This window comes from Gymnoscopelus braueri (assembly GCF_963280865.1).
Source record: "Gymnoscopelus braueri genome assembly, chromosome: 23".
NCBI classification, from domain to species: domain Eukaryota; kingdom Metazoa; phylum Chordata; class Actinopteri; order Myctophiformes; family Myctophidae; genus Gymnoscopelus; species Gymnoscopelus braueri.
The window spans coordinates 22,908,063-22,932,241 of NC_137625.1; the positions used below are offsets into that span (position 1 = coordinate 22,908,063).

The 24,179-nt window shown below is 40.6% G+C and overlaps 1 protein-coding gene across 1 annotated transcript; it reads right to left on the bottom strand.

The window, feature by feature from the left end:
* LOC308079594 (organic cation/carnitine transporter 2-like) lies at window positions 1–14,016 on the bottom strand (the record flags this gene model as incomplete). Its single annotated transcript, XM_080421144.1, has 11 exons — window positions 1–147; window positions 1,067–1,191; window positions 1,708–1,890; window positions 4,287–4,501; window positions 6,266–6,372; window positions 7,948–8,074; window positions 8,909–9,080; window positions 10,196–10,350; window positions 12,351–12,454; window positions 13,102–13,284; window positions 13,810–14,016. The coding sequence occupies 11 exons, from the start codon at window positions 14,014–14,016 to the stop codon at window positions 1–3; spliced, it is 1,725 nt and encodes a 574-aa protein (XP_080277270.1).
* Between the last annotated feature and the right edge of the window lie 10,163 nt (window positions 14,017–24,179).

The window sequence follows — 24,179 nt, forward strand, 5'->3', positions numbered from 1 at the left end:
TCAGTCTTTATGTTTCTTCTTTCTCTTTTTCTCTCTCACAAAGTCTCTCCTCGTTCTCTCTTCCTCTTCCTCTCTCCTCTCTCCTTCCTCACTCTCGCTCCCCGCCTCTTCCTCTCCCCCGCGGCCAATGCCCGCAGGTGATACTACCTGGAACCCCTCACATTCAATCCACCCACTCATACCCACATTCACACAACATAAAACCACACTCGGTAGTCTTTTATCAGTTAAAGGTATTTGGTTTTTCATATTGAATGTAAAACATGAACTAAGCATTATCTTCTCATATTTAAAGCTTGATAGGAGTCAAACAGGTTAACCACTTATTTATTGGAACTAAATCACTTTCAGTTTCCTAGACTAATTTATTTTAACCCTTAAAGAAAGTAGTGACTTATCACCCGGGCTACATGTTGAAGAATGATGTATAAACATTTGACCCAGACATGGCGGCTCACTGTCTTTTGTTTCCCTCAGGTGTTGTAAAAGGAAATGTTACAAACTCCCTCAGACTACAGGAGAAGAAGAAAGCATCAACGAGAGACATGTGAAAGCAAGACTTCTTCAGTGCATTCTGTTAGGAGCTGTGCTCATATTAGACTCACAGACAGACATACAGTAATAACCTTACTGTATGTTTTTTGGAAAATACTTTTTAATGTTGTCAAATACTAGTCAAATACATGTATGTTTAAAAATATACAGAAATGTACAGAACATTAACATTTTGTAGAATTGTGTCGATATTGTAGATGGGGCACAGATGGGGTCTCATCCTCTGTATTGACGAAACATGCACACTTTATCCTGGCAAAGAAAAGGCATAGGATTAGTGTTGTATATAAATGCAGATAACCACTAAAGCCCTATATACTTCGTCGTAGGAAGAATTGCATAACTTGCAGATGTACAAGCTTGCAGATTGGCTATTGTTGCAATTTTTTGAACATTTAGGAAGAAAAAAAAATCTGGCCTAAAAGCATGCCCCAAAAAATAAGACTAATGTCCTATTTTTATCTCAAAGATCACGACTAGTAATTCTCCCAGGAGCATACCTTTCTCTCACAGGCATCTGCTGGAAAGTTTCAGGCAAAGGTCGACCAAAGGTCTCTGGAAGGAAGAGAGTGGCCAGGGCAGACAGAAGAGCCAGAGAACCCAGCAATAGATATGGTAGATTCTTGTAGTATATACCTGCATATGGAGAAGAGCACATTTTAATGACTTAAAGAGGTGGTGCCATGGTTTTGCACCTTTTCTGTTTTTCATGTGTCTATGAGGTTGATAGAACTTCATTAAGCTGTTTTTAAGGTGTTTTTATGGTGTTTTATGTCTTCTCTGACTATTTTTAGTTTCTTCCTGGAGGCTGAAACCTTGAGGGTCAAACGTGCCAATAGAAAAACAGCACTTTAATGACACAGTCAAATCTATGTAGATCTTAAAAATCCCAACCGTAGACCTGTGTCATTTGATGGTTGTCTGCACCATCGGTGTGTGAATGGGTCATATAAAGCTATTTGGATAAAGGCTATAGAAATGCCAGACCATTTGCCAAGTACTGTGTCATATTGTTACACTTTTCTGTGCCAGTAACTCACTTCGGAAGTATCTGTTCAGATGCAATAGTAGTTATTACTACTAATAGTAATAGTTATTACTCTTTGACAGAGTAGAAGTTGACATTGCAGATATATATGGACAGAAACGTACTCAGTTGCATGACGTAAGGAGCAAGGATACCGCCCACTTTGGAAACCATGGAACAGGTGCCAACAGCTGTGTTTCTGATGACTGTTGGGTACAGCTCTCCGGTGTAGGCAAAAATCAGTTGGAAACTGTTGGAAATGCACAATTTACCCAGCATCTCCAGTGTTATGGACAGGTTAGGTAGACCTAAGCAAACAGGAGAATAGAAGAGAATAAAGTAGAATAGATGCATGTATCTATCTATTTAGATATCTTGTACAGTATGTGTGTTATGCATGTTAGTAGGGGGCATTATGTGAAAAATCTTTACGCGGCGGATAAAAGCATGAAATTTGATACAGATGTCCCTTGGGTCATCCTAGAAGGGGTGCCCAAAAAAATCTTAAACAGGAAGTGAGTTATGGACAAAATTCAGAATGGCCACCTAAACTGTTGACCGTGGACTCAAAAGACACCAAAATAATCTCCAAAAAGCATAACATGTGGCACACATGTCCCTTGGGTCATCCTAAGACATCCTAGAAGGGGTGCCAAAAAAAATCTTTAACAGGAAGTAAGTTATTGACAAAATTGAAAATGGCTGCCTACAGTCTTGGTGATTGACTCAAAAAGCCTATATAATCTCCAAAAAGCTTACAATTTGGCACATAATTATGTCCCTTAGGTCATCCTAACACATCCTAGAAGGGGTGCCCAAAATAATCTGAAGATGATGCAAGATACCTAAAGAATCTCATAAAATTCATAAAATGTGGTACAGTACAAATGTCCCTTGGGTGATCTGAACGCATCCTACAAGGGGTGCCCAAAAAGGTTTTAAACAGGAAGCGACCGCCTAAAGCAGTTGACTAAAGCAGTTGACACAATAGAAAACATAAAAGTAACTATATCCTAGAAGGGGTTATTTATTTGTTTGTTTGCTTGTTTATTAAACTTTTTAGGAAGGGACCATGTTGAAGAAATTCTAAATGGCTGTTTAAACAGTTGACCACGGCAGTCTGCATATTATTTAGACTCAATACGGCAGGTTATGCAGTGCATAACCTGCCGTATTTTGTAGTCTACCTTCTGTTTTCATTTACACTCTACATCATCTTATTTATTTTACTTTCTGCATTCTTTTTCTATTTTACTCTTTGAATCTTCTTTATTTATCTAACTCTCTGCATATTCTTATTTATTTTGCACTCTACATCTTCTTGCTTGTTTTACACTCTTATCTTCTCATGTATTTTCTTCTTGATCATTACAGTTTTTTTTGTGATTAGTGTTTAGTAACTACATGTATTCATGTGAGCCATTTCGCAATTACCAGCACATTGGCATAATGCTCTGCAAGGTAACCCAGCATCCCGGCATCTACACTTTCTTGAACAGAAGGGCTCAGCTTTGCAGTCACACTTGAGTTCTCTACAAACTTTGGCAGCCTCTGGCAAGAGTGTCCATAAAGGTGTCCACGAATCAGCAACTTTAATCCATCCATATTCTTCAGGAGATGGTAGAGATTGCATAGCTTTCAGGCTTCTGGACCAAATGCCAGATTGGCAAACTGCTCGATTTGAATGTTGTAGCAGTGCAGCCCGTGTGGGAGGAGTGTTTTCCATTGAGAGACATTTAAAACTTTTTTTTGGCACTCCTTAGGATGCATTCCGATCACCCAAGGGACATTTGTACCAAATGTCATGCTTTTATGAGATTCTTTTTTTATGAGTGTCTTTTGCATCATCTTTCAACACTGTACACGGCCATTTTCAATTTAGTCAATAACTCACTTCCTGTTACAGATAATTTCAGGCACCCCTTCTAGGATGTCTTAGGATGACCCAAGGGACATGTATGCCAAATTGTATGCTTTTATGAGATTCTCTATTTGTCTTTTGAGTCAATCGATAACACTGTGTAGGCGGTCATTTTAAATTTTGGCAATAAATCACTTCCTGTTTAAGATTTCTATGGTCACCCCTTCTAGGATGTCTTAGGATGACCAAAGGGACATGTGTGCCAAATTGTATGCTTTTATGAGATTCTTTTGGTGTCTTTTGAGTCAACGGTCAACAGTTTAGGTGGCCATTTTGAATTTTGTCCATAACTTCCTGTTTAAGGTTTTTTTTGGGCACCATTTTTTTAGCGTAATGCCCCCTACTAGGATAAGGATAATTCCTTTTAACAGGACGTTCATGAAAGTCCTTGAGGGCTTGTTTCCAATGAGGGCCTGTGAGCAATTAGGGGTTAAGAGTCTTGCTCAGGGACTATGTATGTATTTGTGTACATATGTGCATGCAAGTGCTTCACATTACTGAATATACAGTATATCCAAAATTTGCAATGATTAGCAGAATATCTACGCACACAAAAATGCACGCACGCACAAACACACTTCTGACTGTCATTGGTTTTATTTGGCATTAATGCCAAGTTAGCCACTCTTGGAGCCTGGCCTTCCTCTTTTAGATAGGATTACGTCCCAAAGCTGTATGGAATGCTGTTAAGGATGACATTTTGTTTCATCTTTAGACTGAGAAGGAGTAGTCTTGTAACTTCCAACATTCATTATTTTCCTATGGTAAAGTCCCTACAGTCACCTTGTGGCACCAGTTGAATGCAGTACAGCATTCCTCCTCCCAGAGCCATACTGAGTGCCAAAGACAGCCGCCTGGGAAGATACTGCAGCGCCAGCCAGCTGGAGAAGGACGCCGGCACCCCCGTGGCTGCCGAGATGAAACAGTTGAGAAAGCCGTCGCCGTGGAGACGGGATGTGTTCAGGGACAGAGCAAAGTAGCCAGTGTTTATAGAGAACCTGGGAGGGACACACAGGTGTGTGTTTAATTTCTCCCTATAGATTCAGAACATTCACTAGAATACAGACCAAAACTGTACACTGTTTTGAAGCACACACTGATAACTGACTGTTATTACTGAATTTCCACAGATTCCCAATAATGAGACTCTTTGCCAACCCCTTCAGCTTTTGTTTTTAGTTGCTATTCTGTGAATTTGCAGTCTTTTAGCTTGAAAAAAATAAGTACAATTAGTGATTTTCGCAGGTCAAACCCCCCAAACATCCCCACTGACATGCGCTCGCATATTCACACAGACAAAAGGCACCCTCCCTTTTCCCTTTGCTACCGTCGGTCATAAGAGTGTCTGAATACACACACACGGTGACCCACTCTGAGACAGGTGACACATACTCAGTGGTGGAAAAATACTCAAAATGTGTTAAGACCCCTACACCCTGCACACTGTACGATATTTGACCCAATTTCACTGTCGGGGATATTTTGTTCGCCGACAAAACCACGATCTCAGTCAAGATGGGGCGTTCCTCGGCGAGGTGTTGATCACGCAGGTATGCATCTCTGAACAGTATTGCCAGATTTTGCGAGAGAAATAAGCAACCAGGTCTATGAAAACAAGCCCAACAAAAGCGACTAGCATGAGCACTTTAAACTTATATGCAAATTAAATAGCTGATCTACAAGCTCACAAAGCGTCACAGCAATTTTCAAAGAAAAAAAAACAACATTAAGAAACATGGCCAAATAAGCAACTATACTTTGGAAATAAGCTAAAAAAACTCGCTTATAATAAGCGGACACGGCAACGCTGCTTCTGATCTGAATTGCACCGTGGTTGACTTTTTGAAAGTAACGTTTGTTTCAGAGAGAGAGAGAGAGACATACAGAGAAATAGAGAATGATTTGATGTCAATCATTAGTGTCCTGTCTCGGTCTCGCGCATATATCACGGGAGCCTTTCACGTTTTCGTGGGACGTTTGGAATAAAACAAAAATGTATGTATTGGGTCGGGATCACATCGTGGTGAAATATCTTGCAATGAGTGATCCCCTGTCGCCGACCAATCAATCGTGCGAGAACCACAACGATATATAGCCCGATTTCAAGAGAGAAACTTGTGCAATCTGTTTTCTCGCCGACCATTTCAAATGTCGGGCAGTGTGTAGGGGCCCTTACTTAAGTAAAAGTATCAATACTGCAATGTATAAATACTCCGTTACAAGTATAAGTCCGGAATTACAAATTTACTTGAGTGCAAGTACAAAGGTATTGGTATCAAAATGTACTTAAATTACCAAAAGTAGAAAGTACTCATTATGCAGAATGTCCCATTTCAAGTTTTCAAAATAATCTTTTGAAAATAGCAGATTTACAAGCTCACAATGTGTCGCATCACAACGCATTGTGAGCTTGTAGATCGGCTATTTTTAAATGGCCGAAATTTATATAAGGCTATGGGTAATGTATGTTGTTTTTTTATAATAATCTAAATCTAAAAAGTAACTAGTAACTAAAGTTATCAATTAATTGTAGTGGAGTAAACGTACAATATTTTCCTCTGAGATGTAGAGTAGAAGTAAAAGTACTGAACATTGGAAATACTCCAGTAAAGTAAAAGTACCTCAAAATTGTACTTAAGTACTGTTATTGAGTAAATGTACTTAGTCTATGTGTCTTAAGACATGCAAAAGAAGTACATACTTATAGACATACCCTTCTAAGGTGTGATAAGGTGAATGCAAAACAACCTGTGGATACTCACCACACTAGGAAGAGTATGAGTGTTGTGTTTCTGGTTTTGGTGAACCTTAGCAGGTCTAGAACGCTGTGACGCTCCTCTGGGTCACATCTGTCCTTTGCCATGTCACTCTGCAGCAGTGGTGGAAAAAGCACTAAAATGTTTTACTTAAGTAAAAGTATCAATACGGCAATGCAGAAATACTCTGTTACAAGTAAAAGTCCGGAATTCTGAATTTACTTGAGTAAAAGTACAAAAGTATTGGCATCAAAATGTACTTAAACTATGTAATGTATAAAACTCTTTTGAAAATAGTAGATCTACAAGCTCACAATGCGTTGCATCGCGACACGTTGTGAGCTTGTAGATTGGCTATGTTCAAATAGCCAAAATATAGATAGAGCTTAAGTGGTTAATGTTATGTTTAGTAATACAAATGTAAATCTAAAAACTAGTAACTAAAGTTTTCAAATGATTGTAGTGGAGTAAAAGTACAATATCTCTGCTGTCCGGCAGAAACCAGCTAACAGGAAATGAAAAAAAGTGGAGTCAGGAGGTTTTGTTCATCATTGATAAGAACAGCTGAATGAACCTCCAAGCTCACAATGAGGTTGGCGGTAAAAGGGGGTGGAGCCGGGAGTCAAAAACCAGCTAACTCCGATGAGGTTAGCTGGTTTAGCAGAAAGATAGAGGATCCAATGGAGTTAGCTGGTTTTGTCAGAAGCGCTTTTTCATGCTTTTCATTGGTCCATCACACAGACGTAAAGGGTGTTCAATGCCCCTAATTTATGGGGAAAATGCAAAAGCGTCAAAATGGAGTTAGCTGGTGTCTGCCGGACCTCTGAGATGTAAAAGTAAAAGTATTGAAAATTGGAAATACTCCAGTATTAGTAAGTAAAAATATCTCAAAATTGTACTTAAGTAAATGTACTTAGTTACTTTACACCACTGCTCTGCAGGACACAAAGCATCAGCCTCCCTCTCAGTTCATTATGTATTCTCCCTCCATGCCAAAATGTCATGTGTCTACGCTGTCATCAAAGAGAAATGTGAAGTCAATCATAATGGTGGCTGTCTATTTGTGAACATAATGTTAGATGTAGCAGGGCCCTTTATACTGTGTCTATATGTGAACATAATGTTAGATGTAGCAGGGCCCTTTATACTGTGTCTATGTATTTGTGAACATAATGTTAGATGTAGCAGGGCCATTTATACTGTGTCTATGTGTGAACATAATGTTAGATGTAGCAGGGCCAGCAAGTAACACACTCAATAATTATAATTAGAAATAAGCTAGAGAGGTGAGACTTCTTGTGCACATGCTCAGTAGGGTCCTCTCTCTGCCTATGAAAGGATAGAATGATCATTTCATCTCAGCAGAAGTTTTCAACAAAAAACTGATTTTGAGGTGTAAACATTTTTTTTTTTAGTGTACGGTATTTTCCTTCTGCTTTCTAAAGATAAGATGTCAGCTGATTTAAACTTAGATGAATTGCATCTCTATGTTATTGGTCACAAATTAACGTCAGCAGCCTATGCTAGTACAGGTGTTTCTAGCTAGAATAGCTGTTTCTTATAACAAAAGATGACTAGGATATTTCAAGTACTCTGTGAATTATGAAGGCAAATACAAAAAGTGTTACTTTTGTCCCCGATCTCCCCTAATTGAAAAGGTTAAATAGTATGACTTAAAGTCAACTTACATCATAACCTTCAAGGATGACCTGCGGAGCCTCTACGTTGTTCTTCTTAGCAGCTTCTTTCAGTACGGCCTCAGCCTCCTCTATTCTTCCCTGGGAGATCAGCCATCGAGGAGACTCTGGGATGAACCTGCCTCGCAGGTAGGAGAGAGAAGGTCCACGCTTTGGTTATGGAACACAGTAGAGAGAGGTTCACGCTCAAACAGTCAGAAGGGCTTCACCTCAAAAGCAATTCATGGTCCCATACAGTCTTCAAAAAACTAAAATAACCTTCAAATCTATACTGAAAATGTTATAATTTAGTCATTAAGCAGTTCAGTTTCATCTTCAAAGAAGGATACCAGTTAAACGTGACTGATATTGTATTTCTAACGCGTGGCGGGGGCCGTGTTTTCTTTTTATTCCTTTTTTCTGTACATTTTTTGGGGGAAAATAAACAAATAAATAAAATAAAATAACAAAATAAATGAAAAGTAAGTAATTGAAAAAACATGGCCCCTCACACATTAGAAGGACAATTTGTCACCAGAACCAAGGACAGGTGTTTTCAATGAATCCATCATGGTTAAAATGTAGTTACAATGGGTTTGTATAGGAAGGGGGCGTGTCAGATAAAATGAATATCAAATATCTAAATACTGAATCAAGCAACTTCTAGGGTGCTCACAAAAGCCTGAGTAGACGTAAAAATGACCCCAAACATGTTTGAAAGTGAAATATCCCTTTAAGAATTCAGTACCTGTTCTTTTTCTCCTGTAAAATGAAATAAAAAGTTATAAAATAAATACATAAATAAAAGAAAAAGCCTTTAGAAATTTAATTCATAAAAGAATGAAAGAAACTATTAGCATCTATACTACAGTGAGCTGTCACAGGTAATAGTGATAATATTAAGTCCCCGATATTATGAGTAAAAAAGAACTGGCTCAGTAGTGATGGTTCTTCTACAATGACTGCAACTCACCACCAGAGGGGTACGTAGAGCAGGCAAGGCAGAGATATAGCCAGCAGAAGATACTTCCAGTCCCTTATGAAATAAGCAAAGAGAGGCAGCATCATGTAGCCAGAAGTAAAGAACAGATTCATTCCCAGAGACACAAACAGGACACGTACGTTTCCTGTCAAGATCTCAGTACCTGGAGGGAAGCAGAGGGAGAGAAATGCACCAGAATAAAAAACGTTTATCGGCTAGAGCTCCTCCGTTCCACAGATTTCCATAAACCTAGACCCAGTTGCCCTTGTATGGGCAACTGGTGGCCCGGGGGCCAAATGCGGCCCCACCTTCACTTAATGCGGCCAGCAGGTTAATATCGGAATACTGATATATTATTGATTTCAGCTGTTACAATTCACTCTATATTAGTAGCTTAATGGCTAGTATTACATTTCTAATGTCTTTTTTATGTCCAATGTATTGTATTTAAGTTCATAAAGCATGCATTTCAAATTAAACAAATTTAACTTTTCAGGATTCCAATTCAGAAATATTAAAAATAGCCAATTTACAAGCTCAAAACGTGTCTCAATGCAACGCGTATTGAGCTTGTAGATCGTTAATTTTTCTACTTTTGCGTGACATAGAATGGCAAAGTACGGCATTCATTTACGAAAAATGATAAAATACGGAGATAAGAGGTGTCTGACCGACAGTATTATGTAATGTGGTCCTCTGGATTGAGTGTGGAAATATAGAGGCCCTCTCCATAATCAAAGTTGCCCACTCCAGACCTAAACAATATCGATATGCAAAGTCTAATGTCTAATGTATCATTTCATTGCATTCCTAATGCTGGAGTCGCCGAAAATAGCAGATCTACAAGTGCTGTGAGCTAGTTGATCAGTTATTTTCAGCCATGACTCCGTCGCACAACAAAGTATAAATCAGGCTTAAATAGTAGGCTACATGTTACATTCAGCACATTCCCATCCATTCTCAACATGTGAGTTAGCCTGGTTCCAGACCATAGACCCCGCCCACTCTCTGAGTGGACCGCCCCTCTTGGTCTGGTGTTGTGATGTGAACCTAGGATTTATTCGGTACAAAAAGTACCGTCCAATGAGAGTCGGAGGTGGGGGTGGGTCTAACGACGCGCCAATCAGCGAATATCAGCTAAAGCAAGCTGTGCGATGACGTCAGATGTAGGCGGATCCCCTCCCCCTTGTAATCGCCGACACTGGAGCCAATTTCAGACTGAAGCTCCACGCAGCTTCAGGCTGATAATCAGGTTACATGTGTGTAGTTGTTGCATACCTAAGACAAAAGCAGCCATATTGTTGGAGAGCTGGCCCAAAGCAACGATGAAGAAGAGGATAGAGAACACCGTCCACGAGGGAGAGAAGATTTCGACAAAGGTAAAAAGTGTCTGGACTGCCATGCTTGCAAACATAACAGGCTTCCTTCCAAACCTTTAAAAAAAAGGAGACAAAATTAGCCAACATGTTTCTCTTTTTTCGCAATTTACATGTTTACTGGAGTATTTCCAAATGTCTATACTTTTACTTCTACTCCACCACATTCTCAGTTTACTCCACTACAATTATTTAAAACCTTTAGTTACTAGTTACTTCGATAGCATGTTATGTGGAGAGATGCCAGGTCATTGTTGACCTGGCATCCTAGAGTGTGTATTGTTTCAATGTAGGCCGATGATAGGTTCTTGGTTTCTGTATGTATTAGTTACTATTAGATTAGTTTACTTATGTATTACTTTATTATTAGATTACATTTTTTATGCATTGATGTTTTACGGTATGTGTATTATGATGTATTATCTTGTGTCCTTGGTACTGTAAATCTCTCTGGATTAAGTGCGTCTGCTAAATGCCTTAACTGTAAACTGTTTGTAGATATAAATTATTATATTAAAAAACATACATTAACCACTTTAGTACTATTTTATACCTAGGCTATTTGAAAATAGCCGATCTACAAGCTACAAGCTAGTAGATCTGCTATTTTCAAACATGTTAGTACTTTAACTTTTAGTACTTTAAGTACATTTTGATGCCAACACTTTTGTACTTTTACTCAAGTCATTTTTTAATTCCGGACTTTTCATTGTAACAGAGTATTCTACATTGCAGTATTGCTACTTTTGTTTAAGCAAAACATTTGATTCCTTTTTCCACCACTGACAATAACCAACATACATCTGGATCATTTTATCAAAAGAGGCCTTTGAGCAGTTATAACATTTAAAAAAAAGTTTGTCATTCTACTAAAACATTATCTAGAAGTGGTACTTTCACCCAACATACACGTCCACAGATAAAAAATAAGTTATCTTCTTGTTAATAGGCCAGCCATACACATCTGGACAAAGGCTCAAACTGTTAGTTATTATTGGTGGATTATAAACCAGATAGACCAACGATAACACAGGATAACTGAAGGTCAAAGTCACATGACCATGACTCCTTATGTCACACATGGGCAGTGGAGGGCAGTGGAGGACAGTAACGGTGTATATTTACTTGAGTACTGCACTTAAGTACATTTTATGAGTATCTGTATCTGAGTATTTTTTTGGTTTACTTTTTTGATTACTTTCACTCCACTACATTTCAAAGACAAATATTTTACTTTTGACTCCACTGCAACTCTAGGACGGCTGGGAAGTACTCAGGGTTGCATTGCTCATGGGACGGCCTTGCACACCGTGCAGGAACCTATTTGAACAGGAGCACGCGCGCAGGCACATGCATGGATTTAAAACAACTTAAAATTCACACCTCAACAAAGTTAACAAAGGCTGCCGACCGCCGGTTGTCACACCAGCATGAATTATGATTAACATAGGAATGAATGAGCCTAGATGCATATCAATTGTCCATTGTGTGACCTGTATTGTAGGCGTTAAGCGACGTGCGCGTCACGTCATTACAATAGAGTGAAACCACATACCAAATCAGCATTGCAACACTGGAAGTACTAGGAAGTACTATTAATTTCAGGCCATTTCCCCACAAGCCTGAAGAGACGGAGGGTCATGGGTCATTATTAAATAACAAGACCAGGAGACCTGGTTCTGCCAGACCCAGAATGAAGTCCTAGTATGTAACACACCTACAAACCACTTTATACACTTAATTACATACTTGTGACATAATAATGATGTCATGAATAGTTTGTGACGAAAGGGGACGAAAGGGGGACAGACTTTTTTGGCTGGGGCCGGGGGACAAAGTGACCATGCCCTAGTGGTTGAAATCTGAATGGCCGGGCTTCGCACGACGTGTGTCCCTTCTATGCCCATGTATGGACAGACTTTTTTGGGGGAGACAATTTTTTTTTGGCTGGGGCCGGAGGACAAAGTGACCATGCCCATGTATGGACGAAACAGGTACAAAGCCTCATGTAAGCCCGACCCCTTGGGTCTGGCAATAATGCCATGGGTTTCAAATACCTGTCTGAGATCTGTCCAGAGAAGAAGGATCCACACAGAACTCCCAGTAAGTACACTGAGGAGGTGAACGGTTGTTTCCACTGGTTGCTGCATACCAGGTCAAACTGCAGGTTGAGAATTTACAGTAAAGAAAGATTGACACTTCCGGGTGCACCTTTGGTTAAAATAAAATTGCATTCACTAAAGCTATGGATTGTGTAGCGTTAACTTGAAAGTGTAAACACATGCACGCACACCAGTGGTGGAAAGTAACTAAGTACATTTATTTAAGTACTGTACTTAAGTACAATGTTGAGGTATTTGTACTTTACTGGATTATTTCCAATTTTCAATACTTTTACTTGTACTCCACTACATCTCAGAGGCAAATATTGTACTTTTACTCCACTACAATTATATGAAAACTTTAGTTATTAGTTACTTTGTAGATTTTGATTATTATTACAAAACATATAATTAAGCCCTATATACATTTCGGCCATTTGAAAATAGCCGATCTACAAGCTCACAATGTGTTGCGATGCCACGCATTGTGAGCTTGTAGATCTAATATTTTCAAAATATTTTATACATTTGAAAACTTGTGAAATGGGACATTCTGCATAATTAAGTGTATTGTGATAACAATACTTTTGGACTTTTTGGACTTTTACTAACAGAGTATTTCTATATTGCAGTATTGATACTTTTACTTAAGTAAAAAAAATGAGATTTTTTCCACCACTGATTCACACACACACGCACCACTGACCTCCGTGACGATGGTGGACTGGTAGATGTCTTGGCTGTAGCTCCATCCGTCCACACAGCTCTCCTGTCTCAGTTCAGTGAGGTTCACGTCCCGACCGGGGATGTAGCCCAGAGCAGACAGGTTCCTGACCTCGTCCAGTCTGTACCGGTGGCATCGGCTCTGCTCCTCCTGTCCGTTCACCACCTTGTCAAATATAATAACCTCTATTACAGTGCAATAAGCCGTATGTATGGTATGTATGGCGACTAGGGATGCACCCATATGGAAATCCTGGACCCTACTGATACCCATGTTTATAATTAACAATGTGACCGATAACAGATAGCCGCAAAATCGCAGGGGTCCTTGTGGGGGGGGGGGGGGGGGTACAAGGGGGTCCCCAGCAAAATTTGTTAATAAAGCGTTACAATAATTTTAACCCCTTTATCCATATTCTATACTTTGGCTATTCAGCAGATATACAAGCTCATAGCGCTTGTAGATCTGCATTTTTTTTCAAACCGTGAACATTTGTGCAAATCTATGAATATAGATGTTTTAAAGCGAACATTTGTACTCTTTGCTTCTAGGGGTCCCTGGAACAAAATATTTTGAGATGGGGGTCCGCGGCCAAATACAGTGCATATAATTTTTTTATGTCAATCCTTGACATAAAAAAGTTTGAGAACCACTGTCGTAAAGAACAATACACTGGCGTCAGGTGCTCACCTCTACTGGGATGATGGCCTTGCGCCACTCTGCAGTTAGGTTGACATCTGGAACCAGGCAGTGGTGGCGGGGGGTGTCAGCCAGGAAGATGACAGAGAACGCAGTGAAGCCATTGGGAATGGTGCTGAGACAGAGCAGGAAGAACACGATCTGCTGGAAGCACCCCCACTGTCCAAGGAAGGCTGTGGTCTCCTCGTAGTCCTTCATGGCCAAAGACCCAGGAGTCTGAGAATGAAGAGAATCAAGATTCAAGAATCTCCTCTTCTTGCGGACACTAAGGGCACTATTCTGTGGCACGCTATACCCCTACCGTTAACCTTTACCCGTGATTTTCACACTGGAACACTTTCCTTTGACTGTTTTCTTATTTATCGTATTTATTTCCCCCCTAATGTTGGATGTGTTATGTGTGCGATTTTGCTTTTGACATGTTTCTTTCCTTAAAACAACAATAAAATGAAGTTGAGACACTCACCTGTCGTCAGGTATAAAGCTCTGGGTCGTGTTGTAGCGTGTGGTACAGCCTGCTGTGACAGCGAACTATTTCAAGTGAAACTCTGTGATCTGATGAGACTAACAGACAGTGAGTAAACAGTGAAGCCACACCTTGTTGGGTTTTGCTCAGTCAGCTTATATATACACATGGGAGATTTACCCAAGAGATTTACCCCCCTAGCCCTGAGCTATAGGGGGGCCCCTGAGCTTGAGTCTCCGCATGACTGCCTCACTGTTATTTGCCCTGGAAAGCAACTGCAAAGTGCACTGTGCACGCGTGATGCGACTTCAGAGGAAGGGATCCAAAAAGCAAGTGCAAAACAATAACATAATGTCATTATGTTATCTACATCGATTTATCTAAATGGGGCCCCTCATCTAAATTCATACAATAGCATCATATAACACGTGACTCTATGGCCCTTTAAGAGATCCACCGATGACGCTATTGCCATGACTCTCAACACCGTCCTCTCGCACATGGACAACAAGCTGCTGAAGGACAAATGTGACTACAGCTCAGCATTCAACACCATTGTCCCAGCAAAACTTGACACAAAGCTCCGAGACCTAGGGCTACACCCAAGCATGTGCGACTGGATACAGGACTTCTTGTCCAACCGACATCAGGTGGTGAGAATGGGCAAGGGGCCTTACCGCAGTATCAAGAGTACCACCACCAGGTACTGGTGCAGTTTTAATCCGGCTGCTGTCAGAGTGCAGTGGGCGTCGCTCGTAATGTTGTGTTAACGGGGCGGGGGTTGACGGACAGATCGGTGAACCAATGGGATCAGCCGCAATCTCTCGCCGGCTCTATACACCCGCCCCTCTATACACGAAATCAGGAGCGTTGGGGCAGACCACACACACACACACACACACACACACACACACACACACACACACACACACACACACACACACACACACACACACACACACACACACACACACACACACACACACACACACACACACACACACACACACACACACACACACACACGTGAACGTAGTGCAGTGTTATGAAAATAACTGGTCCCTGACATTGACAAGTTGGTTAAAGCAAAGAGATGTCAGGTGTCTGGAAGCAACAAGTGATTTAGATGAAATTTCATGCTGGCTACACCATGTAAATTTGCCATTTTGGATATTTTTGAAAATATAATAATGGTAATAGGTAGTTAGAAGCATTAATCATATATGCGTTAAAAACTTACAAATGTATCAAAGCTGCTTCTTTGATACATTTGTGCGGCATAGTGCGGCACTGAGTGCCGGACTATGAGATGGTAGATCTGCTATTTTTTTTAAATAATGGAAATTTGTGCGACATTTGTAAGTCTTTACAAATGTCTTTTAAATCCTAACAGTTTTCTGAAACACTTATGTTGCTATAATATGTGGTTCTCTAACTTTTTTATGCCAAAATTATATTATATTATATATATATATATAATCTAAAATGACACAGTATGCGTTCCCGGATTGAATGCTCCTTACAAATTGCATTTTTTTTTAATGTCAATAATTAAAGTAGCTATTCTTCTTCATAATAACATGTTTTTAAAGGTGATATACTGTAGTTAGTAGCAGTGACTGAGACAACAGACTGAAAAACAATGCTGTATAACTGAATGCGCGTGAGCGCACATGCGTGTCCGCAACTGGTTTCGGCCCACATCAAGTCACCATTTGACCAATGTGGCCCGGACCCCAAAATGAGTTTGACACCCCTGCCTTAAACGAATCAATGCTTATCAACATAGCTGGTATCTTATTCTGATTTATATGATTAATAACATGAATGGATCTTCTAATATTATCATGAGTTTGACGGGATGAAACAAAACCTATTTGGTCCAAATGAATAATTTCGGGTATGATATTTTCAAGTCTTCGAGCCAAAATTGATGTGAACAGTTTATAATCCACATTTAATACACTAATTGGTCTATAATTTCCACAATCTAATTTGTCTTTACCTCCCTTAGGTATGACTGAGATAATCGCTTCATTCCATGATGCTGGAATCTCATTTTTTGTCAGAACCCAGTTGAAGGCCTTTTGTAAAATAGGTGTCAAAACCTCTTTCAGGGCTTTATACCATTCTGAACTAAATCCATCCGTTCCCGGTGACTTATTAGCTTTCAACCTGGCTATAGCCGAATAAATCTCTTCTTTTGATATTAGTGACTTTAAATTCTTGTTTTGATCAGCTGTGAGAGTTGGTAAATTTAGTGAGTTGAGTAATCTATGCATCTGTTCATCATTGGCGACAGGAGGCTGAGAGTAAAGTTTTTTATAGTAGTCTGTAAAACATTTTTTTATTTCCTCTAATCCATGATGTGTAACCTTAGTACTTGAATCTGTTATTTTATATATTGTATTATCTGCTTGTTGTTTTCTGAGTTTATATGCCAATAATTTTGTGTATTTGCTCCCTCCCTCATAATATTTTTGTTTAGTATACATCATTTTCTTCTGAATTTCTTGGTTATATAACTGGTCAATATGATTTCTTTTGGTTGCTAATTCCACTTTGATTCTAGGATCAATTGAGTCTTTATGTTTTGTTTCAAGGTTTTTCAGCTCTATTTGTAATGTATTGAGTCTTTCTGTTCTTTGTCTTTTAAGAAAAGATGCTAATGCAATCACCTTACCCTACTGGTGGGGACACCTCACCGTTATCATTAAACTCTAGATAATCCTTTATATCCTTCGTAAACTGTTCTATTCTCTGTTCATTCAATATACTTGGATTGAACCTCCAAAGCGTGTTCCTTTTTCTATTTGTTGTAGCCAGGGAAAGATACACTGGGCAATGATCAGAAAGATCCATTGTTCCAATTTGACATTTTTGCACCTTATTTATATCTGTTCCAAATAATAAATGATAATCTAGTCTACTATAGCTCGAATGTGGGGATGAAAAGTGGGTATAGTTTCTAAGTGATGGATTCATATGTCTCCAGACATCCACCAGTCCTAATTCTATAATTACTGAGTTTATCTTTTTTGTTATTCTATTAGATTGCGCTGGTCTCCGTGCTGAGGAGTCGAGGGGTCCCAAAGTTATGTTCAGATCTCCCGAACACACAAGGACCCCCTGCGCCTCTGTTGCTATCCTGTCAAATATTTGCATATAAAAGGCTGAATCTGAATTTGGGGGGATATATATATTATAAAAGGTAAACATATTTCCATCAATTCTTCCTCTGATCATTACAAATCTTCCTTCTCTATCCTTGATAGTTGAGATATGATCATACATTAGAGATTTTCCCAGAGATTAGTATAGCTACTCCTCTACTTGAGTAAATGTACTTAGTTACTTTCCACCACTGATAAGAATGCCTAAAATGGCTTATTACACAAATGTTTGAGGATCATCTCAAAATTGGTGAAATGTGAAATATTTTGTATTGTTTCATTTAAGATTCTAAGTCATTGCAAACATTTGTAGGTGTTGATGTTGATACAGCCCGATGGCTCTGGCCACAAAATTGGAAAATGTTTCATGCTGATTCGTTGAATGTAGATAATTAACTAACTAACTAACTATATGTAATTATTATTTTATTTTATTTAAAAAAAAACTGTTTCTTGATTCTATTGCAATTAATAGAATAATAACTAAGAAGATAATTGACCATTGCAGCCATACCACAGGGCCTGATGAAGATGGTAGTTGGTCAGTGGGACCAACAATCTTCAATCATGACATGCTTGTTCATTCTATTATGTAAAACATGTTTCTAGAATTATGTTTCAAATTATTGATATTGGTCACAAAATTCATTGTCTTGGAGGCCCAAGTGGCCAGTGCCCATTTTTTATATCCGTTTACCCCCCCGCTGTAACAAATATGGGAGACAGTTAATTTATCAAATGAACTGAATGTTTGGTGTTTTATGATTTTGCCCAGCCAGACAGCATAATGGACAGCCAGCGTCGCCGCTGAGACTGATGGTCTGGCCAGACCCTTTATTAGTTGTTTCCAGAATGACATTAGTTTAGTTACTGAGAACCAGAGGAACCCTGTGTCCCAGTTCCACCCCCTGCAGAACAGCCCCCTCACTGTGACAGACTTAGACTGGTGAAGAGACACTACCAAGGTCATGGCCAGCTGAGACAGACAGGGCCACCAAGGAACGTCCTTTGACCTCAGTGTTGCCAATGTGGTCTTGCCGTCAGGGTCAAGTGGACGAGGAGATATTTATGGCCTGTTATGGAGATGGCCTGTTTGTGGAGGAGCATGTTGTTCCCTCAGGCTGGACCACACGGCTCAAATGTAGATGAATGATTGCGCCCCAGTGTTTTTGAGCGTCATAAATCCACATGAGGGAACAGATGACCCCAACTCACTGTTCTGCTCACTGTCAAAATGTCTCATCTTCCTCTCCGGGCACAAAGGCAAACCCCCACGAGATGATCCACATCAATATTAATTTGTACTACACTTGTTTCCATTAGTGTTGAATTATTACTGTACGTTAACACAAAGAAGTCAGGGGGCACCACGGCAGAGATAAGCGGACAACCAAACAAATCAATGAAAGACATTTTAAGGTTGCGTCCATATTAATGTCAATCTTTTATTAATAAATCTCAAACCCCTCAAACCCCATCTACTCAGTTAAATCTTGGTTGGACAGTTTTTGTTGATTACATTTATTTAAATGAATACATTTAGTTATTTTAACCAGTTTGTATGGTACAGCATGTTGATATAATGTAACTAGCGTCTGCAGTGGTCGGAGCCGCATACACCTACTGGTTGACAAGTAGTATGGCTTGAAGCTTATAAGTTCAATATTACCCCTGGGCAAGTGGGTATTGCCCTTGGATGAGAGGTAGAAATTTGGGTCTCATGCGAGAGGCCCAGGTTGAATCCTGCGTAGGACGTGCAGCTTTAAGATGGATTAATTTTTTACTCATCTTAAGTTGATTTACCTGATCTAAGAGAAGCTTATTTTTTTTCAAAAATGTTTTTTAATGATGAAACGCTGACGTGATTTATTGTTTGCTCCCTCAGTGCCGTGGTTTCCCAACGACATCCAGGATCTGGATCGCTTTGCCAACCAGATTCTGAGCTATGGCTCCGAGCTGGACTCTGATCACCCTGTAAGGACACTCACCCCTCACTGTCTGTTTGTAGTGACCCTTATGTTCATATAACACAGAGAGTTTCCAAATGGAACCAAATGGACCCGTCTGGGCTACAAATTGATAAATGAACACTGAGGATTTGACCGTGTGTCATCCTGCCCCTTGTGTGTTGTATGTGTGTGTGTGTGTGTGTGTGTGTGTGTGTGTGTGTGTGTGTGTGTGTGTGTGTGTGTGTGTGTGTGTGTGTGTGTGTGTGTGTGTGTGTGTGTGTGTGTGTGTGTGTGTGTGTGTATTCACGTGTTTTCTTGTGAGTCCACTCACACATGAAAGACCTGTGGAGATGACAGGGCCCACTCTGCCTATCAATCCATTCTAATGGAAACGATATCCAGGCCCACAAATTGATGTCATTGCTTTAAATGAGCCCCTATAATTATAGATAATTGCTCTCTTTTGCCACCGCCATTAAAGTTGTACAATGCAGATTCACAAATAACGATTTTTAGCAACCTCTGCTGGTCACTACCGTCACTGCATACAATTTCCGTAGTCCTCGATTACCCAGAATTCCATTTGTTTTCACCGGAAGCCGGAAGCGTTTCAAAAAGCGCTCTTTTAATTGTTTTATACTATCTGCGGATCGTTTCTCTTAGCCAGTGGAGCATTAGTTACCATGAGCTGTGCTTTCTTTTTCTGTTCTTTTTCGATCTTCCAATCCTACATTCTCTTAAAATCAGCGTGAGGTTCCTTTTTGTTATTAGCGCGGAGTTCCTGGCCAAACAGGAAACCGTTGCGGTAGTTCTTGGCCAAACAGGAAACCAGTGCATTTCCGCCTCCGTTTTCCGGCCAGATGACGTCATTTTCCCGGGAAAGTCCCCCCCGACACCGTTCAATAGAAAATATATAAATAAAAGGCTTCCGGGGGTGAAATTCATGGAGTGGGTGTTGTGAAACTTTTGCCACTCACAAAAGATATACAATTTAACTTTAGTTTTGTTGAAAACGTTACCTAGTATTACTTTAAGTACAGTTTTGGGGTATTTTTTACTTTACTGGAGTATTTCCAATTTTCAGTACTTTTACTTCTACTCCACTACATCTCAGAGGCAAATATTGTACTTTTACTCCACTACAATTATTTGAAAACTTTAGTTACTAGTTACTTTGTAGATCCTTATTATTATTACAAAACATGCATTAACCAATTCATCCCTATATATTATGGCTATTTGAAAATAGCCGGTCTACAAGCTCACAATGGGTCACTTTTCTAAAGATTTTTATACATTTTGAACACTTGTGGAATGGGAAATTCTACATAATGAGTACTTTTACTTTTGGTACTTTAAGTACATTTTGATGCCAATACTTTTATACTTTTACTCAAGAAAATTTTGCATATAGGACCTTTTCTTGTAACAGAGTATTTTTACATTGTGGTATTGACACTTTTACTTAAGTAAAAAATGTGAGTACTTCGACACACACACACACACACACACACACACACACACACACACACACACCTGTGTCATTCTGCTTGTTGCGTGTGAGCTCGTGTACAGTCCCAGTGATTTGTGTGCGCAGGCCACTGATGACATCATCCATAACCCCGGAGCAGTTGGAGTCCAGGCTGATGAAGAACTCAAACTCCTCTTTGTTCTTCCGTGATTGATGGGACTCGATGTGCGTCAAGTTGACGCCCTTCTCCTGTAATTCACCAAACCAGACAAGATGACAGGACTGTAAGTCATGAGTCAATTTAAGGAATTTTAAGCCCTTTTTAATACACAATTCAATACTATAAAAATTGGTCAAACATTGGCCAAATTGTCAAATAATATAAGAAAGAGGCGAACATTTTGAAAACAGCCGATCTACCAGCTCACAACGCCTGTCAGGGTAACCTTAGTGGGGGAACATAGGTCCGGGGAACATAGGTATGACCCCGTTCAGAGGACCCAAATGCAGTACGACACAAGGCAGGAATCAAAGTTCTGGAGGTTTATTAACCAAACTGAGACAACCCATAAAATGGGGAAGGCAAAACAAGTACTCAAAATGCTGATGGCTTTCAGCCTAAGTACAGAACATCACACTAATACTAAAGGACTCAAAATACAGACACACACAGTACAACTCACTTGATACTAAACGACGACCTGACAAGGAACTGAACAAACAGGGGAATATGTATATGTTACAGTATGATTGGAGAACCAGTACAATTGAAGAAAGCGCGCTCGTTTTTACCACCCACCCAGCACTAGAGGGAGCCACAAGCCAGGCTTGTGCACAAACATATATGGCCACACACACACACACACACACACACAGTCACACACACAGTCACACACACACACACACACACACACACACACGCACGCGCACACACACGCGCACATGCTTTTTTTGGTTTATTGAAAGCAGGACTGTTTAGATACTTTTATTGTGTTCTGGCTTTTGTTTTACTTTCTCCCTGACACACACACACACACACACACACACACACACACACACACACACACACACACACACACACACACACACACACACACACACACAGTGATCCATGAAAAGAACTATTCTGTCCCTATCGGTTTACAAATCAAACGGCGCTGAGTCGACTAGTGGAGCATCGGCCGGTCAGCGCGGGCACTCGCGCCTGGAGGCGCGAGGGCGCGCTTCCTCGGCCTCAAGCTCCACTAAGTCGGCGCGCCGTGCGTGTGAACGCGTGTTCAGCGTTCCCCTCATAGATATTATGGTTCCCCTAGCGTAGCTTCCTGGTTGCTATGTGGGGGGGGAACAACAAAAGACAGGTCTCCGTCGGCGCATCAAAGCCCCGCCTCTCCGCGCTCTCCTTCTCCTCCTCGGAGGAGGAGGAGAAGGAGAGAAGGAGAGGACGGGACGGTTTATTACGCGAGGAGGAGGAGGAGGAGGCTCCTCTTCCTCGCGAGCCTCGCGTAATAAACCCCCGCCTCGCAGCGCCGTCCTCCTTCTCCTCCTCGCGAGCCTCGCTAATAAACCCTGTCTCGAAAAGCCCCGCCTCGCCCCGAAGGAGCCCCGTGCCTAAAAACGAGCGCTCTGTCTTCAATCGTACTGGTTCTCCAAACGTACTGTGACATATAGACACAGGGTTAACTGGACACAGGTGAACACAAGCTACAATCAACACAGGGATTGGCTGGGGCACAACAGGACACAGGTGGAGAACAATCACAAATACATACATAATTAATGGCATTGTAGCAAAATCATAAAACGTAATTAATGTCAATACAATGTAATAATATCCTATATCTAAAGACTTAGGATAGGCTACCTCTGTCCTCTGGGAGCGCGCGAACATCTTCAGCCACTCTTTTGAGTGAGTTGATGAATATGTCAAGGTCAGCGCTGTGCACTTCACATTTCATGAAGAATTCCAGGTCTGTGACGCCGTTCTTCGACCTCCTTCCCGGCCGACTTTCAATATGCAGAAGTTGGGCTTCAAATGTCTAAAAACAGATAAAGGCGAGGATGTTAAGAGAATCACGAAATCCAACACGTTTTCACACAAAAAATAATTTTACAAACCTTTTAACCCATTAAAACCGGGAAACCATCTTTGTCATTTTAGATTTTAGCCAAATAGAATTATTTTATACTTTGGCTATTCAAAAATAGCAGATAAACAAGCTCATAGCGCGTCACTTCGTGCTGCGCTACGAGCTTGTAGATCTGCTATATTTGAAAAATCGCGAAAATGTGTGCAAATCTTTGACTATATTCTTTTAAAGCAAACATTAGACTTAACCTCGAAGATTTTTCCGGTTTTGAAAAAAGATGCGTTCTTTTCATTGCTGAGCGCAAAAAGGATGTTCAGTGTGACCCTGCCATCTTTCTCTTCGAAGACGAAGTTCTCTCCTCCGCACCGTGATGCTGATGCTGGCCCCGGGGAAGAAGGACCACTTACACGCTCCTTTCGAGCATCTTCAATCAGGCTCTGCCGTCTACCACTAAATGGTCCATTCTGCACCACACTCTGATCCGTCTTCATTTTTTCGTCCGTCCAAAAGCCGAGCAGGTTTTAAGATAATAATTTAGCCAGAGAGGATGATATTCCCCCCCCTTCTTCAAGTGTAATGTGCCGACAGATCCACTGAATGTGCCAGACAGGTTTATATAGCCTAGTCTCTACTACCATGTCATCCGAATGCTTTATGCAAATCATGTTTGGGGCTTTGCGTCACTCATGCCAGGCTTTTTCATTCTCTAAGATTAGCCCACTTTAACCGCAATTAATGCTATTCAAAGTGTAGTAGACCTACCGCCCTATTCTCCAGCAGTTTTCCCCCCCTCTAAACCACGTTAAATCCGGATAATGGAGCTGCGCCGCCCCAATAGGTTATTCTAGCACCTGCTCTACCCGTCACCATTATGCCGACGCCGTTATTTGCGCATGGAGGTGTGCCCGTGGGCGTGTTGTTGCTATATCCCCCACATTGACATTCTCAACCCACACATGGGTACGGCTTGGGGAGGGGGGATAGTGGATTCTAAAAGCACCCGCTGGTTTATAAAATCACCCGCCAAGTGCACACAGACACTACAATGGCTTTGTGCGTTGGACCATGAGCCGTGTTGCCAGCCTTGGCGAGAAATAAGCAACCGCAGTCCGCAGGTCTATGAAAACAAAAAGAAGCAACTATAAGGCCACATGAGCACTTCAAACTACTAACTAGAGCTTTCATATCCCCTAAATATTTCAGCCCGGCTCGACT